This window comes from Bos taurus, chromosome 27, assembly GCF_002263795.3.
Source record: "Bos taurus isolate L1 Dominette 01449 registration number 42190680 breed Hereford chromosome 27, ARS-UCD2.0, whole genome shotgun sequence".
Lineage (NCBI taxonomy): Eukaryota > Metazoa > Chordata > Mammalia > Artiodactyla > Bovidae > Bos > Bos taurus.
In genome coordinates this window covers 44,269,526-44,291,968 of record NC_037354.1, presented here as the reverse complement: position 1 = coordinate 44,291,968, position 22,443 = coordinate 44,269,526, and the positions used below count along the sequence as shown (strand labels likewise).

Sequence of the window (22,443 nt, the reverse complement as noted above, 5' to 3'; positions counted from 1 at the left end):
TGCATTTTCCTGGTATTTATGACTAACTGTGTGAGTGAAGAGCAGAGAAGGGGCATTGGGAAGGCTCTGCAGACCTTGTAGGGAGCGGAGCCCGTGGGGAGGACGACCCGGCACAGTGGACTGACTGCCCCAGGTCATTCCACGGGGCAAGGAACCCTGGGACTCTCTCTCTGGGATGCGGGGCGGGGAACACACAGGGCACCAGCCACACCATTGCTGTAGGGGAGGCTGGCTCTCTGGGTGGACTCACCGCCCTACCTGGAGCAGGTGAGGCAGAAACAGCCTGGACATGCACACCGGCCCGGCGTGGCCCACCTCCGCCACGCAGCCTTGGACAAGCCTCCCTGCGCTTCATGCCTCAGTTTCCACCTTGAAATTAGCAAGCTTCCTTCGGTCTCTAACATATCAGGAAGTGCTATTTGGGGGACTTCCACCAGACTGACGCTTAGATACTACAAGTTTGTGATCCCTCAGTTTCGGGGCCTCAGATCTTATTTTCCATGCTATAAATACTCATTGAGTAATTAATCTTTTTCTACCTCACTTAATCTTACAGCCACGCTAGCCTTGGCTGTAAGTTTTCTTTCAAAGGCACACTTACCAACTGGTCCAGGCCAACGGTAATTTATGCTTATTTTAAGATGCTGATAAAATAATTGGACAAATTACAACCTTTCGTTCTTTAACTGGAAGCCTTTTTGCATAACTCCATGTGTGTCCCACATAAATGTCAAAGAGTTTCATCTTTTCCCCAAAGTGAATGCCTGCACCAGGAGAAGGTAATCTGATTTAAAATGCATACAATATAATGTGCTGCTGCTTCTGCTAAGTCACTTCAGTCGTGTCTGACTCGGCAACCCCATAGACGGCAGCCCACCAGGCTCCCCCGTCCCTGGGATTCTCCAGGCAAGAACAGTGGAGTGGGTTGCCAGTTCCTTCTCCAATGCATGAAAGTGAAAAGTGAAAGTGAAGTCCTTCAGTCGTGTCCGACTCTTAGTGACCCCATGGACTGCAGCCTACCAGGCTCCTCCGTCCATGGGATTTTCCAGGTAAGAGTACTGGAGTGGGTGCCATCGCCTTCTCTAATACAAGGTGCTCCTCAGGAAAATATCCATAGGGCAAAACATGGAAAATGTACTGCAAGGAAACATGTATAGCAAACACCAAACCACAGGCTTTATGACACAAAGGGTTAAACAATAAATAAAAGCTTAGAGGGAAAGGAAATTGAATTTTCATGATGTAGCGATGAAAAGAACTACAAGCTATTATTTTCATTGGAAGAGGAAGAAGCTTTGAAATGTAAAAAGGTTCATAAGGCAAAAATACTTTCCTATGCGACAGAGGATTCAACCAAGCATACAAGTGAATTACAGCATCACTTTCCCAGCTTCTAGGTTTAAGAATGGAAACAGGATGATAAATGCTCGATATACATGGAAAGAGCAAACAGGCAGTTTTATTGGGATTTAAAGCTTTTGAAGAATAAAATGATGTATATGCACATATATATGTATTTTCTCTTTATTTAGAAACATTTATATATGAATGAATGGATCATAAATCCAATTTATCTTGGCATTCAGTATTAAATATTTCATGAAATCGGTATTTATAGATATGACCAGTCAATGAATAAACAAATCTTATATTTTCAGCACATTAGTTCCCCTTTATTGACATCATAATGCCATAGAGACATTTTTAAGGTCTCTAAAGGAGTTTCCACTCCTATATTTCAATTTTGCAATAATTATATTTTGCTTGTAAATCATAGTTAATACGATGCTATGTCATTTATAAACTCAATAATATTGGAACTTCCTACTTTAAAAAAAACTACAATTAAAAAAATTTGCATAGCATAGTAAATTTATATTCAAGGTTCAACAAGGAAAAATGTAAGGGCAATGAATGTATGTATCCAGTTTGTACAGATCAAAGAACTGGCCTGGGTAAATATTTGACAAATTCAGGTGGTCATGCTATTCAGTTCAAAGCTAAATCAAACATCCACACGAGTATCTATTGAAGGTATGATAACAATATTTAAGTCCTAACCCCTGGACATGATGGATATGTTACATTATATGACAAAGGGGTTAGGTCACCAGATGAAAGTAGGTTGCTAAACCGCTAAATTTAAACTAGAAAAGTTATCCTGGATTATCCAGGTGGGTCCACTGTGATCACAAAGGTCCTTAAATGTGGAAGAGTGAGGCAGAAGAGTGAGGGTGAGTCCATATGAGATGAACTCATTCGGCCTTGTAGTCTTGAGGCCGGGAGGGGGGATCACGCCAAGGAAAGAGGGCAGCTTCCAGAAAAGAAAGACAAGGAACTGAAATCTCCCCAGAGCCCCTGAAGGGCCGTCACCCTGCTGACACCCTGCTTGCAGCACCGTGAGACCCATTCTGACTCAGCTCCACAACTACGCGGTCACAGAGCGGAGTCACCTTAAGACGCTAAACGCGTGGCACCTGCTACAGCAGCAAGAAAAGGTGAACACAGCGCCCTCTGCCGAGTAGTCACGCCTGCACCGCTCAGTTCTGACAGCGGTGCCTGCCACGCCTCCAAACACCGCGCGACTTTTCCCTTCGAGGGATCTGAAAGCACAGCTGTGAGAGTGCGAACCGATTTCCCTAAAATATACATCCTGGTCCCTACATCACCTTGAAAATTCATTAGCAAAGGAACACAAATACAGTTTTTTTAATCGTCTCGTACGATGGAAATAAAATAAGTTTACGTTTTAGATAAGAAGTATGCAAATCTTTATTTTTATTAGGTTCCTTATGTTAATAATCATAATATAGTGTTTCCTAAAGCATATCTAAAAGCATTTCTAGTTTTTTAAAATCTGATTTTGATAGCCATATGGAAGATTAGTAGAAACACTTGCTGCTGCTGCTGCTGCTGCTAAGTCGCTTCAGTCGTGTCCGACTCTGTGTGACCCCATAGACGGCAGCCCACCAGGCTCCCCCGTCCCTGGGATTCTCCAGGCAAGAACACTGGAGTGGGTTGCCATTTCCTTCTCCAGTGCATGAAAGTGAAAAGTGAAAGTGAAGTTGCTCAGTCGTGTCCAACCCTCAGCAACCCCATGGACTGCAGCCCACCAGGCTCATCCGCCCATGGGATTTTCCAGGCAAGAGTACTGGAGTGGGGTGCCATTGCCTTCTCCGAGTAGAAACACTTAAAAAGATATAAAAAGAAGAGAAAAGGATCAGCTGTCATGAAGTGGTGAGTCACCCATTACTGAAGATAGTCAACCCAAAGACTTAGTCTTGATCTAGCCAATGGTTTCCCTTCATTTAGTGGGAGATTGGGTTCAATAACCTTGAAGTCTTTTTCTAAGACTTCAGTTTACAGTAAGTTTCCTTAACATGGACAAAAACATTAACAGTGAAACTGTTGGCAGAAAGGTTGGTATTTGAAGGAGCCCCATTAGCTGTAAAGAATGGAAATGTGGCTCCTGAAAGACTTCCTCAACATCATCCATCCAATCAGTTCCAAAGTCAAATTTCAGAATAAAGAAGGATACACTTAACAATTATGGAAATATACAACTGTTCACTAAGTATTTTAAAATGATCAAGATTGCACTACTAAGTTCAGAACTCTTGTTTGTATGTCAGGGAAACTTTTTTTATACCAGCTGGAAGAGAATATTACATAATACTAATCACTTGAAATATCTGTAAGTCAAACTATAGTAATTTTCTTAAAATTCAAATCAAGGTGCTAATTATTAAAAAACAATGAAACAAACAAAAAGAAACAAAAGACATCCTTTCAAATAAAATGCTGCATGCTTACTGTATTCTCTTAATATTAACAGTAGCCCATTAGAGTGCTATGCAGGCAGCCTCCTCTCCACTTTTTTAAGTCAGCAGAGGGAATGTTATAAAATTACCTGGTAATTGTACCAGTTTAAGGATGAGATCATAAGACAGTAGCAAACTTTATACAAAATGAAATGTTCTCACAGAAGGAAAAAGCCACTCTGTTTGTGACACATCTGTTTCCTCCGCCTGATTATCTCATATGCTACCTTCATCATTGCCTAAGGGGCCCACTTGCCTAGGGCGATTAAATGCTGGAAGGCCTAACATTCTCTACAACCCAGATTTGTTTGGTCATCTCCATAGAGCACATCAATTTAGGGCCAGCTCAGGGCACCCTGGAGGGGTCACACTGATAGGCTGGGGTCCTCCATTTGCCAAGTGCATCCACAAATGCTCAATTTTTGTTCCTTCCAAACCAGCATTCCTTTTCTTTTCTGTTATCTCAGGACCAACTCCACACCAGGGCAGGTTGAGGGGAGTGGCCGTATTTTCCATATGGGCTGCAAACCAAATTAGCTTCTGTGTTGAATCCAGCGTCAACCTTGATTCTTAGAAAAGGTATAAAAGATGTGACTCCCTCTCTGTGAATAACATGCAAAGGGTCATGTCTACACTGTCTCCCTCCTGCCATGTTCCCTCCTTGACTTCTACTCATTAGGGGCTCCTTTGAGGTCTTTAGAATGTCCTGTTAAAATGCTAGTCTTTCTGGGTCGGGGACTTCAGATCTGTAACACAAAAACTGATAAAGGCACCAGAGCTGATCTGGAATTAAGGGCCATCAAAGCAGGAGAAGAGAATTCACAAAGCCAAAACCATGGCCTTGAGATATCGCCTGGGACCTACCTTATTTCAGAGATGTTATTTATTGAAAATCTCATTAGTCCTAAATTCAGACTGTTCCCCAAAAGCAAGTGTGTGATCTAAATTTAGCACTCCTGGGAGACTAAAGAATACCATTAAACCACAAGTGCAGTTTGCTTCATAATATAGTAAACTCCGAAATTAAAGCACATAAGGAGTTAAAATGCTATCTTTGAATTTTGACATGCTCAGTCATTGGAGAAAAATGCTTCAGAAATCTCTTCTTCAAGATTAGAACAGCAAACTGCATTTTTTCAGTGAATACTAAATGGTAAACTTACATCAGAATTAAATCTCAACTGGCAAATGTTGCACGAAATGATCTGCTTTCTTCGATGAGGAAGAGGAACCCCGAAAGTATGATTTATTACAGCTTTCTGAATCGGGTCCATCTGTAATGACAAAAAAAAACACAACAAATAGAAATAAAGCTCGTCAGCTCCATTGGAATGTTGCCTGTTTCATTAAAGAACCTATCTGGACAGCTTCAATCTACTGCTTGCACTAGAAAGAACATTTTTATTCTGAGAAACAGCATTTCTACTTTCTTAGAAAATAGACAACAACGAGCCGGAAGCACAGTGTGATAAAGAAATGATAAATGTACCATTAGAGTCTGCATGCTAACCGCTTCCCTCATTTAGGATCCACAATTGTCCCAGTTTGATAACCCTCCTATATAATTAAAGATTTATCAAAACTCAAGTTATCGTGACTGTGTGAAATCTTACACAGCAGTGAGTCTGTACCATTGCCTCAAATGGACTTCAAAATAGACGAGCGGCCATGAAAATAACTTGAGCCTCTTTATGGATAATTAGCCTTCTGCTATGTTTGGTATCTTTTCTGCCTTAAGAATCTATCATGGGTTTCCCCTGCTATCTGAAAGGAGAAGCCACTACCTTAGGACCCATCTTGCGAAAGGCTGCAGAAAGCAAATGGAGAGAAAGCACAGAGGCTGAGACACAGCACAAAGCCTTGGGGCTGGCTGCTGAGATGCGAGCGTGCTTCCCTGGGGAAAGAGCTGGCAACACCGAGCTTGCGGATCACGGTTCCTGCCGCCTCTATAAGGGCTGTTGCAAAAACAAAGGCTGGACGCCTTTTCCACCATTTGTCCTTTTTTTTTTTTTTCCTGCAAATCCTCTTTGGATTTGCTTGTTTAGTGGAAGCAGGTACTAATATAGGTCTTTGGTCAAATTGAAGTGCTGGAAAACAAACTTTGAAAAAGCAAGGGTTGCTTACACACAAATTCCGCTTCCTAAGAATTCAGTCATGTGGAACTGTGGGTTCTTTCAACGATCACTGACTGATCCCCTAACACATGCTGCTCTCCCATGGGCTCACTACTGGGAGGTCAGAGTTTGGGCCAGATGTCAGTTCTCTCTGCATCCCACTCCCAGGACAGGACATGGGATATCCAAAGCATGATGCTGGCAAAACAACGCTGGTAAAATGGAATGTCACCAAGGTTCGTTCCAGGGTCCTCACCCACGGTTCCCAAATGTTAGTCAGAATCAAACTTTGATTGTCTTCTTAATACACGCGCAGCCTCTGTGCTCTTATGCATTATCTCTTACGCTTGTGATGAAGTTTAGTCATAATAATTCTTGAAATCACTTAGCGCAGTACAGTGCCAAGCACATTAAAAGTCAATAAATCTTGGCTGTTCTGTTTTCTCTTTTGTGTACACGTATGTGATGATTAGGGATAACAGGAGCCTCACATTCCTACGGTCTTTGTTGGCGCTTTCTATCTCTCACGTGTCCAAAAAACATTTCAAAATGATTTCAATGTCCTACACCAGCCATTGATTCTGTTCAATACTTACAGACTTTGGAACTCTTAACTCTCATCCGATACAAAGTTCTTCTGAGAGTCTTCCCCATGGACTGAGTCAGTTCAGACAAGATTTGACACACACAAAAGCTAAGAATATGTCTGTGAAATGATGCTCTAAGTGCTTCTGTGATACATTGCTGCTGCTGCTGCTAAGTTGCTTCAGTCGTGTCCGACTCTGTGCGACCCCATAGACGGCAGCCCAACAGAATCCCCCATCCCTGGGATTCTCCAGGCAAGAACACTGGAGTGGGTTGCCATTTCCTTCTCCAATGCATGAAAGTGAAAAGTGACAGTGAAGTCGCTCATTCCCGACTCTTAGCGACCCCATGGACTGCAGCCCACCAGGCTCCTCCATCCATGGGATTTTCCAGGCAGGAGTACTGGAGTGGGGTGCCATTGCCTTCTCCGTCTGTGATACATTATAGTTCACTAATTAGCCTAAACCAGTCACTGATAAATTCTACCTCCTGATGATTTCAAATCATCAGAACCAGTTAACTCATAGACTCTTTCCACCAGTGGGTAGGATAAAGGTTTTCTCTGTTCACAACTTCTATAATGTTGTCTAGACACTCATAATGCACTATTCTCAATAATAATAAAATAATGGCATCGACAAGAAGAGGACAGTGCTCAGCATTTATTAAGTGCCTCCCGGTGCTAAGTGCGAGGCTAGATGGTTTTTATATTAAACAGCTGTGACCAAGAAGAGCTCATGGGTTCTCATTCGTAGCTTCCATCACCACTCGACATTTTTCCTGATGTTCATCCCAGATTTTGGATGAAGCTCAGCTGCCCCACAATTTTTCTGGTCACTTCCAGAAATTAACAGAGTCTAGGATCCCCTCCCCCACTAGTGAATTATACTGTACTTTCTTTTCAACCAGTTTTAATTTAAACACAATAAAGCTCACCAGTGTTAAATTTACAGTTTGGTGAGATTTGACAAATAGATACAGTCTTAATAATTACCTCATAGAACACTTCCATTACCCATAAAGTTCCCTCCTGAGGTCAGTTCCTCCCTCCCACCCCACCCGGTGAAATCACCGCTCTGCCTTCTGTAACTATACTTTTCCCTTTCCTCAAAGTTCATACAAATGGAATCACACACTACACGGTCTTCCGTGCCTGGCGTCTTTCATCCAGCGTGATGTTTCTCAGATTCACGCGTGCCGCTGCACGCATTGGTAACATTCCTTTTTACTGCCGAGTAGTAGCCCTTTGTATGGGTGAGCCCGTGTGAGCTTCCCTGGTGGCTCAGACTCGAAAGAATCTGCCTGCCACGCAGGAGACCCGGGTTCAATCCCCGGGGTCTGGCAGATTTCCCTGGAGAAGGAAATGGCAACCCACTCCAGTATTCTTGCCTGGAGAATCCCACGGACAGAAGAGCCTGGCGGGCTACAGTCGATGGGGTCACAAAGAGCTGGACATGACTGAGCAACTTACATTTTCACTTTCACCCTAATGTGATTATCCATGTGTTAGCTGATGAACTTTGAATTGTTTCCAGTAAATTCTGTTTTTCATATCTTAATACATGATCTAAGTTCATTTCTAAATTCAGTTTTGCATCTGAATCCAAACATTAAACATTAACATAAAATTACAGTTTACTTTTCTTAGTTTCAACCTAGAGTACTCGTGAGAAAGGTCATAGGGCATGGCACAGGATTCTTCGATACATACACTGCCCTGTCTCCCACCCCAGTTAAATCAAACTTTCCTCAGCCCCGCCTCACCCCTATTTCCTCAGAACCAAAATGGACCATGAGCAGAACCCGAGAGCCAGCAGCCGCAGGGCTGAGTGAGTGCAGGATGCTGCAGAGCCCACCTCCTGCCTCCCAGGTCCCTCTGACACGGCACAAATGCCATCACAATGCTTCTGTGACAGCACAGAGGGCACTGGGGGAGCTTCCTTTCTGGCCAGCAACTAAGGGGGTACTAATTTAGAGGCAGCTGTCTCAGCATTCCTACTGCATCTGTTCCATCTGCCCAAACAGGATCCATTTCTCTTAGAGATCAGGTGAATTACACCTGTATTCTATTCAGGAATACCGAAGCCCCTTTATAATGACACTGTGAAATAAAAATGAACGACATATTTATATTAAAGATGCTCTCTGAAAATACATAGTTTTGAGTTTATCATATTTCGAGAGTAGCTATTTATTTTTGTCTTTCAGTAATATTGGTCACTTTCACTGACTGCATTCAATCCATATCTGTGCAGGAGGTATTTTAGAAGCAGACACTTTAGGCAAATGTGGCATATTCTCTAGATTTAATTCTTTTTTTTTTTTTTTAACTGAATGTTGTTCTGATCACTATAGCTATAAAACCAAACTTTAAAATATTTTCCAGTATACATTTTTTTTTAAACTGAATTATCCTTTAATGATGAAATCAACAACCATAGTTATGCCACCACGTGTAATTCTCTATTATTATTTCAGGAACCTAGTACAGCAAGACAACAAAAGTTTAATGCCTTCAGTAATGGCCGTAAGTCACAGTCACCTCTTTAATAGATACAGATACAAATACATGGAAACCGTTTACAACAAGGAATTAACAAGGGCTGCTGCTGCTGCTGCTAAGTCACTTCAGTCGTGTCCAACTCTGTGTAACCCCATAGACGGAAGCCCACCAGGCTCCCCCGTCCCTGGGATTCTCCAGGCAAGAACACTGGAGTGGGTTGCCATTTCCTTCTCCAATGCATGAAAGTGAAAAGTGAAAGTGAAGTCGCTCAGTCGTGTCCAACCCTCAGTGACCCCATGGACTGCAGCCCACCAGGCTCCTCCGTCCATGGGATTTTCCAGGCAGGAGTACTGGAGTGGGGTGCCATTGCCTTCTCCGTAACAAGGGCTACATCTAAGTAATTTCTGCTGTTAAACAGGTAATTAAGTGATACCACATGGTCCATATTGGAGAAGTAAAGGGCCACCCGCTCCAGTCTTCTTGCCTGGAGAGCCCCATGGACAGAGGAGCCTGGCAGGCTGCCGTCCGTGGGGTCACCAAGAATCGGACACGACTGAGCGACTGAGCACAACACGTGGTAAATGACTAAAAGTAGCAGCTACTGTCGCTCAGGGGACACACACGGCCCCTTTGTTCATTTTGCCCAAACACGGCATCATTTAGCATTGAGAATCCCATGGACAGCGGGGTCTGGCAGGCTACAGTCCGAGGGACCGCAGAGTCAGGCAGACTGAGGGCTGCACGCATGCTGGGGCGCAAATGCGGATGCGCTGGAATCACACGCTCTGCCCAAAAGGAAAGGCACGCATGTCAGTTTCCTCCCTGCGAACCAAGAGGTCCGAGCTGTCAAAATAATCGTACTTTATTGTGTGTATGTGTGTCATCACTAGAATCTGTCTGCAAAATCAGTCTCAAGAAACGCCAGTGTGTGCAGGAAAGAAAAAAGGAGTTCTTGGGTTAAATAAGTTGTAGGAAACCTGGTACCACAGCCTGGGCATTCACAGTGCACATCTAACATTAAATTCTCTGAGATGCCCCACCATACAAAATATCTGCTTTAAATAACTAATTTCTAAAATAATATAACCAAAGCTTTTGTCGTTTGTTTTTAAATTTAGCATCTTTGTTCAATACATAGTTTAAAAAGTGTGATCCTGTAAAATAAAATCATTATATGAATATGAATAAAATGCAAGCTTTTGTGCAAAAATAAAGTCATTAAACTAAAAATGTAATACCCAGAAATCTCAGTCGGACATTTCATTGAACCCATGCAGCCCTGAGTTAAAAACTAAAAAGCAATGGTAAAAGCCACATGGTATTTTAAGATACAGTTATATAATACCTAAAGTGGGATATTTTGAAAGCTAACATTTTCCAAAGACATTATCCAACACTCCCCAAACCAACACACCAAAGTGAAGAATGACACACTAGCTATTGATATGCTCACCCTAACTCTAGAGTAAAATTCAATTTCGGACTCAGCCTAAGGCCTTATATAAAGCCAAATGAATATGTTTTCCTTCATTTCAGGTTTAAGGGTCTTTGCGTTTCTTCCCAGGCCTTGCTTCTCCCTCACCTCCCTTCGGGGTTTTCTGCTAAATTGGTTTGTAGATGAGCGGCCAGGGCCAGCCTCAGGTGAGTCGCTGAGGTTCCTTCCCAACCCCCTTCCCCAGGTCGCTGCTGTGTTTGCAGGGAGGAGGGATGGGGCTGAACCTTGCCTGTACCTTTCCTGCTCCAGGAGACGTCCTCTCTCTCTGTTCCTGTAGGTATTGTGGCTTGCGGTTTTCATATCAAAGAATAAGAATTTAAATGCCAGGGTGTTTAGAAGTCTAGAAATACAAAGGTTGTCTCTTCCAGCTGGTATTTCTAGGTGACAGTGACCTGTGACAATCAGGCTAAGGTCACACTTCCTGGCACTCACGGTGTATCTGTGCTCGTAAGCATTGCTTCTAGCCTAGAAACCTCCCGAGGAGCTCTCACTGCCCTTGCCTACTATCACGGAAGTAACAAGCAGCACAACTTCCCACTCTGGCCCCTCCGTCCAGCACCACAATAAAGCTTTGTGATAATGGTGTCCTGGAATGTGTGACCCTGTAACATAAAGTGGCATCACCAACTCGATGGACATGAGTTTGAGTGAGCTCCGGGAGTCGGTAACGGACAGGGAGGCCTGGCGTGCTGCAGTCCATGGGGTCACAGAGAGTTGGACACAACTGAGCGACTGAACTGGACTGAATATTAAGTGACACGTAGTTTATTCCATCAACTATGAACCAGTAAAACTGTGTTTATATGACTCATGTGTGTGTGTGTTCGTTGCTTAGTGGTGTTTGACTCTTTGTGACCCCGTGGACTGCAGCCCACCAGGCTCCTCTGTCCATGAGATTCTCCAGGCAAGAACGCTGGAGTGGGTTGCCATTTCCCTCTCCATTATATGACTTACACATTATTAAAAATTATAATAATTGCGTTTCTTCAACAAATTTTTCCAGTTGGGAAAACTTGCAACTTTTGCCCTCTTTTAAAAAACAATTTCCATACCCAAAGAGTGCAAGCATATTAAATGTATCATTAGTTGCCTTTTCCAAACATGTGCCTGCTCCCATGGTATCACCATTCCCATCAAGAACATCGAGGACTTGAGCATTCCCCCTTTCTCTGAGGTTTAGGGAGGGAGGGAATTTGACACGAATACCGATCACCCAAGGCCAAGACACAGCTCTGAGCAGGGCTGGAGGGAGGCTTCCCATGAAGTCTCCTGCTTTCTCTGCTTTTGCCCAACAGCAAAGGACATGTGTGAGCTCACTTCACAGATGGATTCATTCAACTAGAGGTACGCGTTTTCCATCGAGCTCACTAATCAGGCCAAGCTCAAGTCTGCTAAACTGATACGTTTAAGTAGGAAATACAACATATTCAAGACACAAAGGCACAACCAATTTTTCAATGCACCCAGCTTTCTTTTACCCTCAAGTCTTCTGCACATTCCTCTTCCTCTACCTTGAAAACCTTTCCCCACACCTTCTGCTTCATCTTCCTCTGACTAATGCCTACCTACTTCTCGGGACTCCAGACAGAACCCATCTCTTCTCAGCTGACCTCCTTCAGAGAGGCCAGGTCCCCAGCTCATCCTTCATCCCTCTCCACCACCCCATCTGAAGACCTCTCTTGTCTCGTGTCTCACCCAAAAGGGGGAAAGTCAAGGCGGCCACGCCCCTGTCCTCTTTGCACCCAGGAATTAACGGAGTGGCTCCCACTTGGGCCAGGGCCCACCACATGGCTGTTGAGTTGCTAAAACACAAACTGAATATTGTTGAAGCCTGATATTAAAACTTAACATCAGTCTCAGAATGGTGTTAACTGCAGCAGTGAGAAAACCTGGGTTCACAAGGGAACCTTATGCATGAGGGGTGAGTAGAGTTTATGAGAAGTGAAAGCATGTGGATTAACGACCCCAGGACACAACAGGGGTAGAGATGCTCAGAGCAGAGTCCGCAGCTGGCAGCTGCCACACGGGACTTGCGTGCGTTCACTTACGAATGCATTTCTAGACACAGGTTCATTTAAGCACTGAAGCCATGGTTCACTGGTTCTCTTTCGACTTTCAGGTCAACATCAGACCATTTCCCCACCAGGGGTCTTTCCAGGCAAAGGTGAACAGACATACTGTTCTGCTCAGTTCAGGAGAAGCTGATTTTGCTCAGAAAACCAGTGCTTGAACTTAAATGTGCCAAGCCATTTGGATGCTCTCCAAGTACTCGGGACACGTCCAAATGGAAGAGAGCTTTCAGTAGCTTTCTGCCATGGCTATTTTCCCTAATGTTCTCCGAGCAGACTAATAACGTGAAACAGAGTTCAGAGTAAACCATGATGAGCTTGAAGGGGTCGTAAGATATTATTTTTCTTGGACTCATTTATGTGCTCTGGCGAGTTGCATTCGACCACTGTATGGTGGCACTGCTGTGGAATCCCACAGGTAACTGCACGCTGAGATTTTTTTTCTTTTTTTTAATTAAAAAATTATTGGCGTATTTGATTCATGACACTATTAGTTTCAGGTATACAGCAAAGCGAGTCTCTCTCACACACACACACACACACACACACACACACACACACACACATTCTTATTAAGATTCTTTTTTATTATAGGTTATTGTCAAATATTGAGCCTAATTCCCTGTGCCCCTAGAGTAGGTCTCTGCTGTTCATCTCTTCTAGGTCTACCAGTGTGCGTCTCTGTTCATCCCCAATTCATGGGTGTATCCCTCCAGCCTCCTTCCCCTTGGGTATCGGCAGGTTTGTTCACCTTGTCTGTGGGTCTATTTCTGTTTTGCAGATCAGTTCCTTACTATATGTAACATATATAATTTTACAGATTCGTTTGCTTTATAGATTATTATAAGATATTGAGTACAGTTCCTTGATTTTTAATTGAGTTTGTGGACGTATTACTGACACATGTCTCGTCGTGGAAGTTTAATCCTGTTCATCTTTAAAAACCATCTGTATGTGGTATTTTCAGGGAGTAGGGCAGGCGCTACATGCCACCCATGTTCTCCTCTCCTGTGGTTCTCATTTGTTTTCCTGGAACCCAGTGAAGATTAATATATATTTAAATTTTATTCACATATCTCCTGTATCAATGAGAAAAGGTATACCAGGAGAGAAGAAAAAAAATTAGAGGAAGAAAAGAAAGTGATTTCCTTCTATGGGGATGGTCATCCTTTTTCTGCAATGGGATTTTTTTTTCAGGCCAAAAGAATATTAAGCTTCTTTAAAAGGGAAGACTGCTGACTGATCATACTAATATCACCCTGTGGGGAAGACTCCAGTCCTTAATTTGGACACTTCGGACACTCTGTTATCAGCAATACAGGGACAGAATCGGACTCAAATGCTTTAATCGGAATCCTGTTTCTGATGAACTTAAATGGTAAAACCTCTTTGGAAGACAATGCATGCCTATGGGACTGCCTGAGCCGGAAGTCATGCTATCCAAGGTTCAATAGGCCTGTCTCTGAATAAGGTCTAAGTAATAAAATCTAACAACTCCAGAGCTGGGACTCCATTTACAAAGAAAACCCCAGAGAGCATAGTGTTGTGGATTGGGTTGAAGGATAAATTTCAGAAATTCATTAAACGATCAGCTACACCAGAAGTTCACAATCACATCTGGCTTCTCTGCAGGTCACTGAAATGTGGGTCGGGTGTCGGAATCTGAAGTGAAAAGACAGGAGAGGACAAGACATTTTTGTATACAAATCATGGATGGTTGAATGAAAGGGTTTTTCCCCCTTAATCTGAAATTATGTACTTGCTACTTTTGTTAAATTCCTTTCTTTTTCAAAATCATAATGCTATTAGATGGATGGATGGATGGACGGACAGATGTAGGTATGGATGGAAAGACAGCTGTGTGGATGGACAGATGGGTGGATGAGAGGATGGATGGATGGATGGAAACAATTACATCAAAGTATGTTATCGACTGACCTTCTAATCCTTCCTTTCAAATATTTTAACCATACATTAATTTCCTAGTGTTGCTATAAAAAAGGACCACCAGCTTACATCAACAGAAATTCATTACCTCATGGTCTTGGAGGTTAGAAGCTCAAAGTCAAGATGCTGGCAAACCACACTTAACTCCTCTGAAGTCTGTAAGGAGAATTCCTCCTGCCTCTCCCTAGCTTCTGGTATCTTGCCAGCAATCCTTGGCAACCCTTAGCCTATAGTCGCATCACTCTAATTCTCCATCTTCACATCCCATTCTTCCTGGGTGTGTCTCTGTGTCCAAATTTCTCCTTATTATCAGAGCAGCAGTCACAGGCGATTAGGGACCACTCTTGCGAACTCATTTTAAATTGATTATCTCTGTAAAGTGACTATTTCCAAATAAGGTCACAATCCAATGTACTGGGAGTTAGGATTATAACAAACTTTTGAGGGGTACAAAATTCAACACACACTGAATAGGCGACATAAAAATCCACAAACTGGACATCCTTGGTGACACGGTGGGTAGGAATCCATCTGCCAATGCAGGGAATGTGGGTTGCATCCCCGCTCCGGACAGATTTCACTTGCCACTAAGCAACTGAGCCCAGGCATCACAGCTACTGAGCCTGCGCTCCAGAGCCTAAGCACCGCGGCGACTGAGCCACGGTGGCAGTTACCGAAGCCCATGCGGCCCAGAGCCCGGGCTCTGCGCAGACAAGCCTCCACACAGAGACGCGTGCGCACCGCAGACTGGAGACTTGCCCCCAGCCACTGCACCGAGAGAGCGCGTGCTCAAAGCAGCGAAGAAACAGTGCCGCCGAAAATAAAGAAACCCAGCTTAAAAATGGGCTTGGTGGAAAACACAATTTAAAAAAATCTACAAACCACTGTGAAATTTTACTCAGGCAATAATTCTACTATTTCTTGATTAAAGAACAAATCAAAATCTATTTTCTTGGCTAGTGTCTAAAAGGGAAAGTTGGAACAATCAGTGGATCACTGAGACCATTTCTTGTCTGCCTTCCACTGTTTATGATCAATTTTAGCCTCAAAGAGTCTTGTGATCCCCAAGAACCTAAAAAGAGGAAATACATTTCAGAAACTGAAATATACGTAGAGAGGAGGCTGACAGAATTGAAAGAAGCATGTCTTTACTAGGGAGCCTACAGATGATTTAAGGCTTCCCCCATAGCTCAACTGGTAAAGAATTGGTCTGCAACACAGGAGACCCTGGTTTGATTCCTGGGTCGGGAAGATCCACTGGAGAAGGGATAGGCTACCCACTCCAGTATTCTTGGGCTTCCCTGGTGGCTCAGTTGGTAAAAAATCTGCCCACAATGCAGGAGACCTGGGTTCAATTCCTGGGTTGGAAAGATCCCCTGGAGAAGGGAAAGGTTACCCACTCCAGTATTCTGGCCTGGAGAATTCCATGGACTGTGTATAGTCCATGGAGTGGAGTTGCAAAGAGTTGGACAAGACTGAGCGACTTTCACTATACAACATGGGTTTGATCCCTGGGTTGGGAAGATCCCTTGGAGAAGGGAAAGGCTACCCATTCCAGTATTCTGGCCTGGAGAATTCCATGAATTATACAGTCCATGGGGTTGCAAAGAGTTGGACACAACTGAGCGACTTTCACTCACTCATACTATATACTATCTATACTACAAATGATGAGGTAATTTTAAAATGTCACAAAATGAAAGTTGTAAAGGCTATAGAAAAATTAAACAATGAAACATTGATATGAGCTATGTGAGCAACTATCCTGATTTTAAATGTTTGGTTAAAGTAGAAAAGACATAAATTCGGGGGTATATGTTTTACAATGTCCCTTTTCTTCTTGCTTCTATGCTTGTTGTTTCCTTTTGTAAACCAATCTTTAATCACTTTAAGAATGCATAATAGTGTGTGGGGTGGTTCTTTTTAAATAAATTCCATCTCCATAAGTAATTTATATGATCTCTTCTAGCATGAAAATCCCAAGATAACAGGGTATATATGGAATTAAGCACATGAGAATATCCTTACTTCTCTTTATGTTGTGCTCAAAATTGCAAATGTCTGTGCATATGTTTGTGTGTGTATACACATGCATACATATCATTTATGTACCAATTCATGTACCAGTTGGTACAGTCCCTACATAAAATCTCTCACTCTTTTGAATTTGGCAGGACTCAATTTCTTCTATTCTGTGTTTGGGCTAGACTTGATACTTCCTTGACTTATTCTACTCCTTGCACTGAAATATTCATTCAGTAATTTACACACACATTTCCCTCATCCCCTATAGGTGCCCCATATGCTTATTTTTATTAACCAGCAATGTGGAATCCATGCCATCAGAGGCATTTTGTGTTGGCAAGCACTGCCTCCACAATCTAACCCGGGTCGTGTCTTTGGATTCACTCCCATTCCTTCTGGCCTGTGATATTCTGCTCCAGTAATACAGATTTACTGGCAAGTTCTTGCATAATCTGGTGTGATTTATTGCCTTCCTATCTTTTGTAGGGTTCTTTCTTTCCTCCAATCTTTATTGCTTACATAGTACATGTGTAATTCCTGCCTGTTCCTCCAAAATGCTCTCTTTCCAAGAGAAGCCCCTCTGGTCTCATAGCCGACGGAGCCAAATAGCCCTCCTCCCCATTCTCACAACACGCTACATATTCCCACATCCTGTCGTACAGTATTCATCTCCCAGATATTCTGTTTACAGTCCTCCCTTCCCAAGACTGCAAAAGATGTAGTCAGTTTTGCTCATCTTTGAAAAACAAGTACCTGAAAACAGAAAATGCCCAGAAAATGTTTATTGTTGAAAGAAGTAATTAGATAAGTAAAAGCAGCCACCTCAGCTGCTGCCAAGCATTTTAAGGAGAAAAGGGCGGCCGAAGATATGATTCTTGGTTGAAGCCACACAGTTCGATTGTCTAGAAAATTTGCACTGTCATCTGAAGTTGACTGCGTTTGAGGGTCTTGATGTAGATATTCAAAATAAACTTGCATGTTGAAAAAATGAAAAACAATAATAGCTCTTAAAATGCATGCCACATATTTAAGGCAACCATTCTCAACCCTGGCAATACATCAGGAATCATCTGGGGAGCTTGTTAAAAGTATAGATTGAGATCCCAACACAAGGCAAATTAGTTGAAGGTTTAAGAGGCTCCATGGGGGATGTCTAAGAAATATTGGTCAGAACCTTGGTAACAGAACCAACTTCCCAGCTTCCCTGGTGGCTCAGTGGGGGAAAAAAAATTAGCCTGTCAATGCAGAAGCCTGCTATCCCTGATCCAGAAGATCCCACATGCCGCAGGGCAACTAACCCCTGTGCCACAACTACAGAGCCCACACCCTAGAGCCACACTCTGCAACAAGGGAAGGCATCGCAACGAGCAGCCCAGGAATCTCCACTAGGGAGGAGCCCTGATCACATATAGGGAGGAGCCCTGATCACATCTAGGGAGGAGCCCTGCTCACAATCGGGGAGGAGCCCTGATCACAACTGTGGAGGAGCCCTGATCACAAATGGGGATGAGCCCTGATCACAACCAGGGAGGAGCCCCTGATCACAACCGGGAAAGAGCCCTGATCACAACTGGGGAGGAGCCCTGATCACAAACGGGGAGGAGCCCTGCTCACAACCGGGGAGGAGCTCTGAACACAACCGGGGAGGAGCCCTGCTCACAACTGGGGAGGAGCCCTGAACACAACCAGGGAGGAGCCTTGAACACAACCGGGGAGGAGCCCTGATCACAACCGGGGAGGAGCCCTGATCACAACTAGGGAAGAGCCCTGATCACATATAGGGAGGAGCCCTGAACACAACCGGGGAAGAGCCCTGATCACATATAGGGAGAAGCCCTGAACACAACCGGGGAGGAGCCCTGATCACAACTAGGGAAGAGCCCTGATCACAAACGGGGAGGAGCCCTGATCACAACTAGGGAAGAGCCCCTGATGGCAACTCGAGCAAAGCCCAGGTGCAGCAATGGAGACCCAGCACACCAAAGACAAATACATAAAATTAGAGAAGCAACCTCCTATGATTAAGATATTTCACCAGTTGTTTCCTGGAGACCAGTCTTCTTTCCCAGAAATAAATAATGTTTAGCCAAAGAATTCTAAAAGGGGTGTGCTATTATCCTTCTTTTACAGAAGTAAAAACCATGGAATAGCTAGGCAAAATGATTTGCAGCTCCAAGATTTAAACTCAGGTTTATTAAAAACTGATGCTCCTCCTACATATCAAACTTACTCTCAAACATGTGTCAGAGCTCAACAAACTTCCAAAATCAACTTGAAAACTGGGTCTGTATTTAGGGTTCTAGGGAATTGGCAAAAGACAGCAGAAATACACACACGTTAAAAATTTTTTTAAAAAGAAGAACTGATGAGGAAAACTAAGCCAGAACAACCTACAATAAACAAGGGATATTTTAAAGTCTTTCCAACAATTGACTTGCTTGTTAGCAAATGACACGGTAGGCTATTTTTAATCTCCAGGGTGTTGTTCAAGTATTGTTTCACTTCTCTTTACATCTTTCAGGACCCTGCCTGTTTTCCACTTCTGGCCTTTGTTGAGGACTTAAAGGAACCACTGCCAAGTTGAACTGTAGTTAAAAGCTTGAATCAGGCATAGTGATAGTTAAGTGGTTGGCAAAGAGGTTCTCAGTTGTTCAGGTCATGGAATGATGAAGTTGAGCTATCTTGTCTGCCCAGAAATCCTTCGGATCAAATCCATCTGAACCCAGGTAAAGGCACCCAAGTACCCCAGTACCTAAGGACCTCTTTAACACTAAAGGTATAGTTGCATCTGGTTGTATTTTAAACACTTAATGGTGTCTACCATATAGAAACGCTTGTATATACTTTTGAAAAACCCCAAATACAATGCCATTGGATGACTGGCAGCTTTCTACATAAACTATCCAAAGTAAAATATAAACTTACACTCTCTCCACACAGCTTGAAGGGGCTTGCAAATCTCAGCTGGATTCCCAGGAGCAAGCATGTTGAGAACCTCTGATTTAAAAAGTTATTTTGTTAGCTGGAACACTAACTAGTACATTTTGTAATTCCCATGCACTTCCAGTCTTCTTCCAGAGGGACTCTCAGAAAACTGTGCTATAATTTCTTTTCTATTTTCATTTATGTTATCAAATAATATGCACATGGTAACAAACCCAGGAGTACAAAGAGCTTCAGCCCAGAGATATTAATAAATGCTTGAAATGAAATGTTCATTATTATTATTTTATGCCAATTGATATCACAGCTCTAAATAACATACTAATCCATTTATAGACACTAGTAAAGATCACACTTACTTTACTACTTTCTTTCTTTTCATACTCGTCTACAAACATTTTCAAATTTTATTAAGTTAAATATTCTATTATTATTTTACAACTATGCATGTTTCCATATTTATGCATGGTTCCATTAACTTGAGTCAGGATTTCAAATTCCCTGCTTGAAGTTACTCTTTTTTGTACATCTTTTCTTCCTTGATTTCAAATTTCCAAATTCTCTCAACTACACATACACTATTAGACATTCAAACTCTTCTAACCGAAATATTTTGTACTCTAACTACTACCCATTTTTCCAGGCTTTATTCAAGGATGAATCTAAAATTTAAAAGCTCAAAAACAGCATTATCATTGTTTTGACATCATCAATATTTTTTTCTACTGATCAGGGTTGATAGGATGACAGATCATCCTGATATCATCCTATCAGGGTGATAGGATTAGATTATACATTTTCCAAGTGATAATGTTATAAAACTGGTCCATTCAAAGGAGAGTGCTTTAGCTTCAATCAAAGTGGCTTCTACTTTCTTATTACCAATAAATTGCTTAAGATGATTGTTTTCAACTGCTATATATATAAAATATACATTTCTATTGTTCTTTGTTAACTTTCTTTCCCTATAAAAATGTGTATTTATCTTAATTTAAAAGTTTCCTCTTTTCAATCAATCCTCATGTTTTAAGTCCCACCTGTCTGATACTGTTTGCTTTATTCATTCAACATGGTATCTGCAAACCCTAAGTCCAGACTTTCCCCAAGGTTCTGACTTGATACTTTTCTCTTCTTTCTTTTTCTGTGCACTACCTTTCCACCGTCTGGCATCCGGAGATACTTTTTTAAATCCATGCTGACCCAAAACACCTCTGTTCTTTTGTGTCTCTCTCTCTTTTTAAAATTTCTTTTAGCTTCATTTCAAGGATATCTTCAGAGAAAAGAAGTTGTGTTTGTACCATGTTTGCCTCATTTTGAAATAAAAACTAGAGGTTTTACCTAAATGTGTTTTAAATTTTAAAAATCTGAATAAAAGGAAACTCGGCTCCTTAAAAAAAAAAAAACAGTAGTCCAAAATACCTGATATTTGATATCAATAAATTATAGTTTGCAGGTAAAGGGTTATTCTTGCTCATATTTAATCAGAAAATCTATTCCATTTAAAATAACCACTCTTCTAAATAATATTTCAATATCAAGAATATTGATTTAGGATCATGTCACTTGCTCTGAAATCTTCAGGAAATCTTAAAGGAAGATGCTTTCCATCACTTCTTAGACTATGTAATTCTTTTCATCATGAAAATAATTCATGACAGCAAAAAAAATGACATTTTCACTCTTCCTGTGTTGCTGAATTTATTGTATTTAAGTGAACTTTCTGAAAGTAATTTGCATTCAGTAAAGAGTTCTTAGCTAAAAAAAAAAAAAGCCAACATAAGAAGAGCAATCACAGTGAAGATAAGGCACTAATGCTAAGACTTCTGCTAATTACCTGGGGGATACAGAAGAAAAAAATCTGGCTGCCTGAGTGGTTTGGGATGGAAATGTGAACTCTTCAGAAAAACCCAGCACAGATCAAGCATCAGGCTCCTAAACTGAATTTCAAGCAATTTCAAAACAATGAACAGGAAAAGACCCTGTATGGGATAACAGGGCCTGGCAAGTGCTCCTGTAAGCATTCGCTCTCTCTCATATAAATCCACAGGGGTTACAACAGAAACAACACAGGGCTCAGCAGGCGATGAGGGGCGACGTGAGCTCTGGGAGGCGGAGCCGAGAGCAGCTCTGGAACAACGAGGTGTCCTGGAGGACAGATCCTGTAGTGGATGGACTTGCATTCACATTCTAGAATGGCCACCTACGCACCTTTTGGCCTTAGGAAAGAGTACTAAGAGGATTAAATGAGATAATATATGTGAAGCACTTGATACAGAGGCACACATGTCCAGGATCCACAATGGTTTTGTAGTTTCCAGATACTCTCATCCTCTAGATATTTATGGGAGAAATAATAACGCCTATGCTCATTCTCCAGGGCTGATAAGATAATGGTTGAAACACAGAATCATTTAAAAATATTCTGGATTGATTGTTGAGACATTAGTTAATGTGACAACAAACAGAAAGCAATGAATTTAAGATTAATTGGGAAGGTTCATCAGTTTGACAAGACCTTGACCATTTAGGCTTGCAAGCTGTCAAGGACAGGGAAGGATGCCCTGGGAAGCGGCCAGAGATGGTTTCTGGATCGTCATTACATGTTCGTCAGAAGGATATGCACTCTAACTCCAGAGGAAGGTACAATGCAAAACAAATAGCTCCAGTCTTCAGAAAGGAACTTAGAATACAGTTAGAAAAACATACATACATTTTAGCTCAAATCAGCAAGTGTGAAAATAAACACCTGAGCAAAGTGTCAGAGGAGATCTTTACTGGTGTGGGGTATCCCAGAAGGCTGCACATGAATGACCCTATGTGTGCTCAACGAGCAGGAATCATTTAGATGGAAATGACAAGCATAAGAGAAACAACCCATGTTAAGGTATAAAAGAATGTGACGCTGTCAGTAAACATTTAAAATTTAGGTGTGAGAGGAGAA

The 22,443-nt window shown here is 42.2% G+C and overlaps 1 protein-coding gene across 4 annotated transcripts in view; it reads right to left on the bottom strand.

Annotated features, from left to right (window-relative positions):
* The window catches only part of ZNF385D (zinc finger protein 385D), a 986,289-nt gene that overhangs the window by 144,760 nt on the left and 819,086 nt on the right, over positions 1-22,443 (bottom strand). For all 4 annotated transcript variants that reach the window (XM_024986354.2, XM_024986356.2, XM_024986355.2 and 1 more), the window contains one exon: positions 4,985-5,095. In XM_024986354.2, coding sequence (XP_024842122.2) covers positions 4,985-5,095 — 111 coding nt within the window. The remainder of the gene's footprint in view (positions 1-4,984; positions 5,096-22,443) is intronic.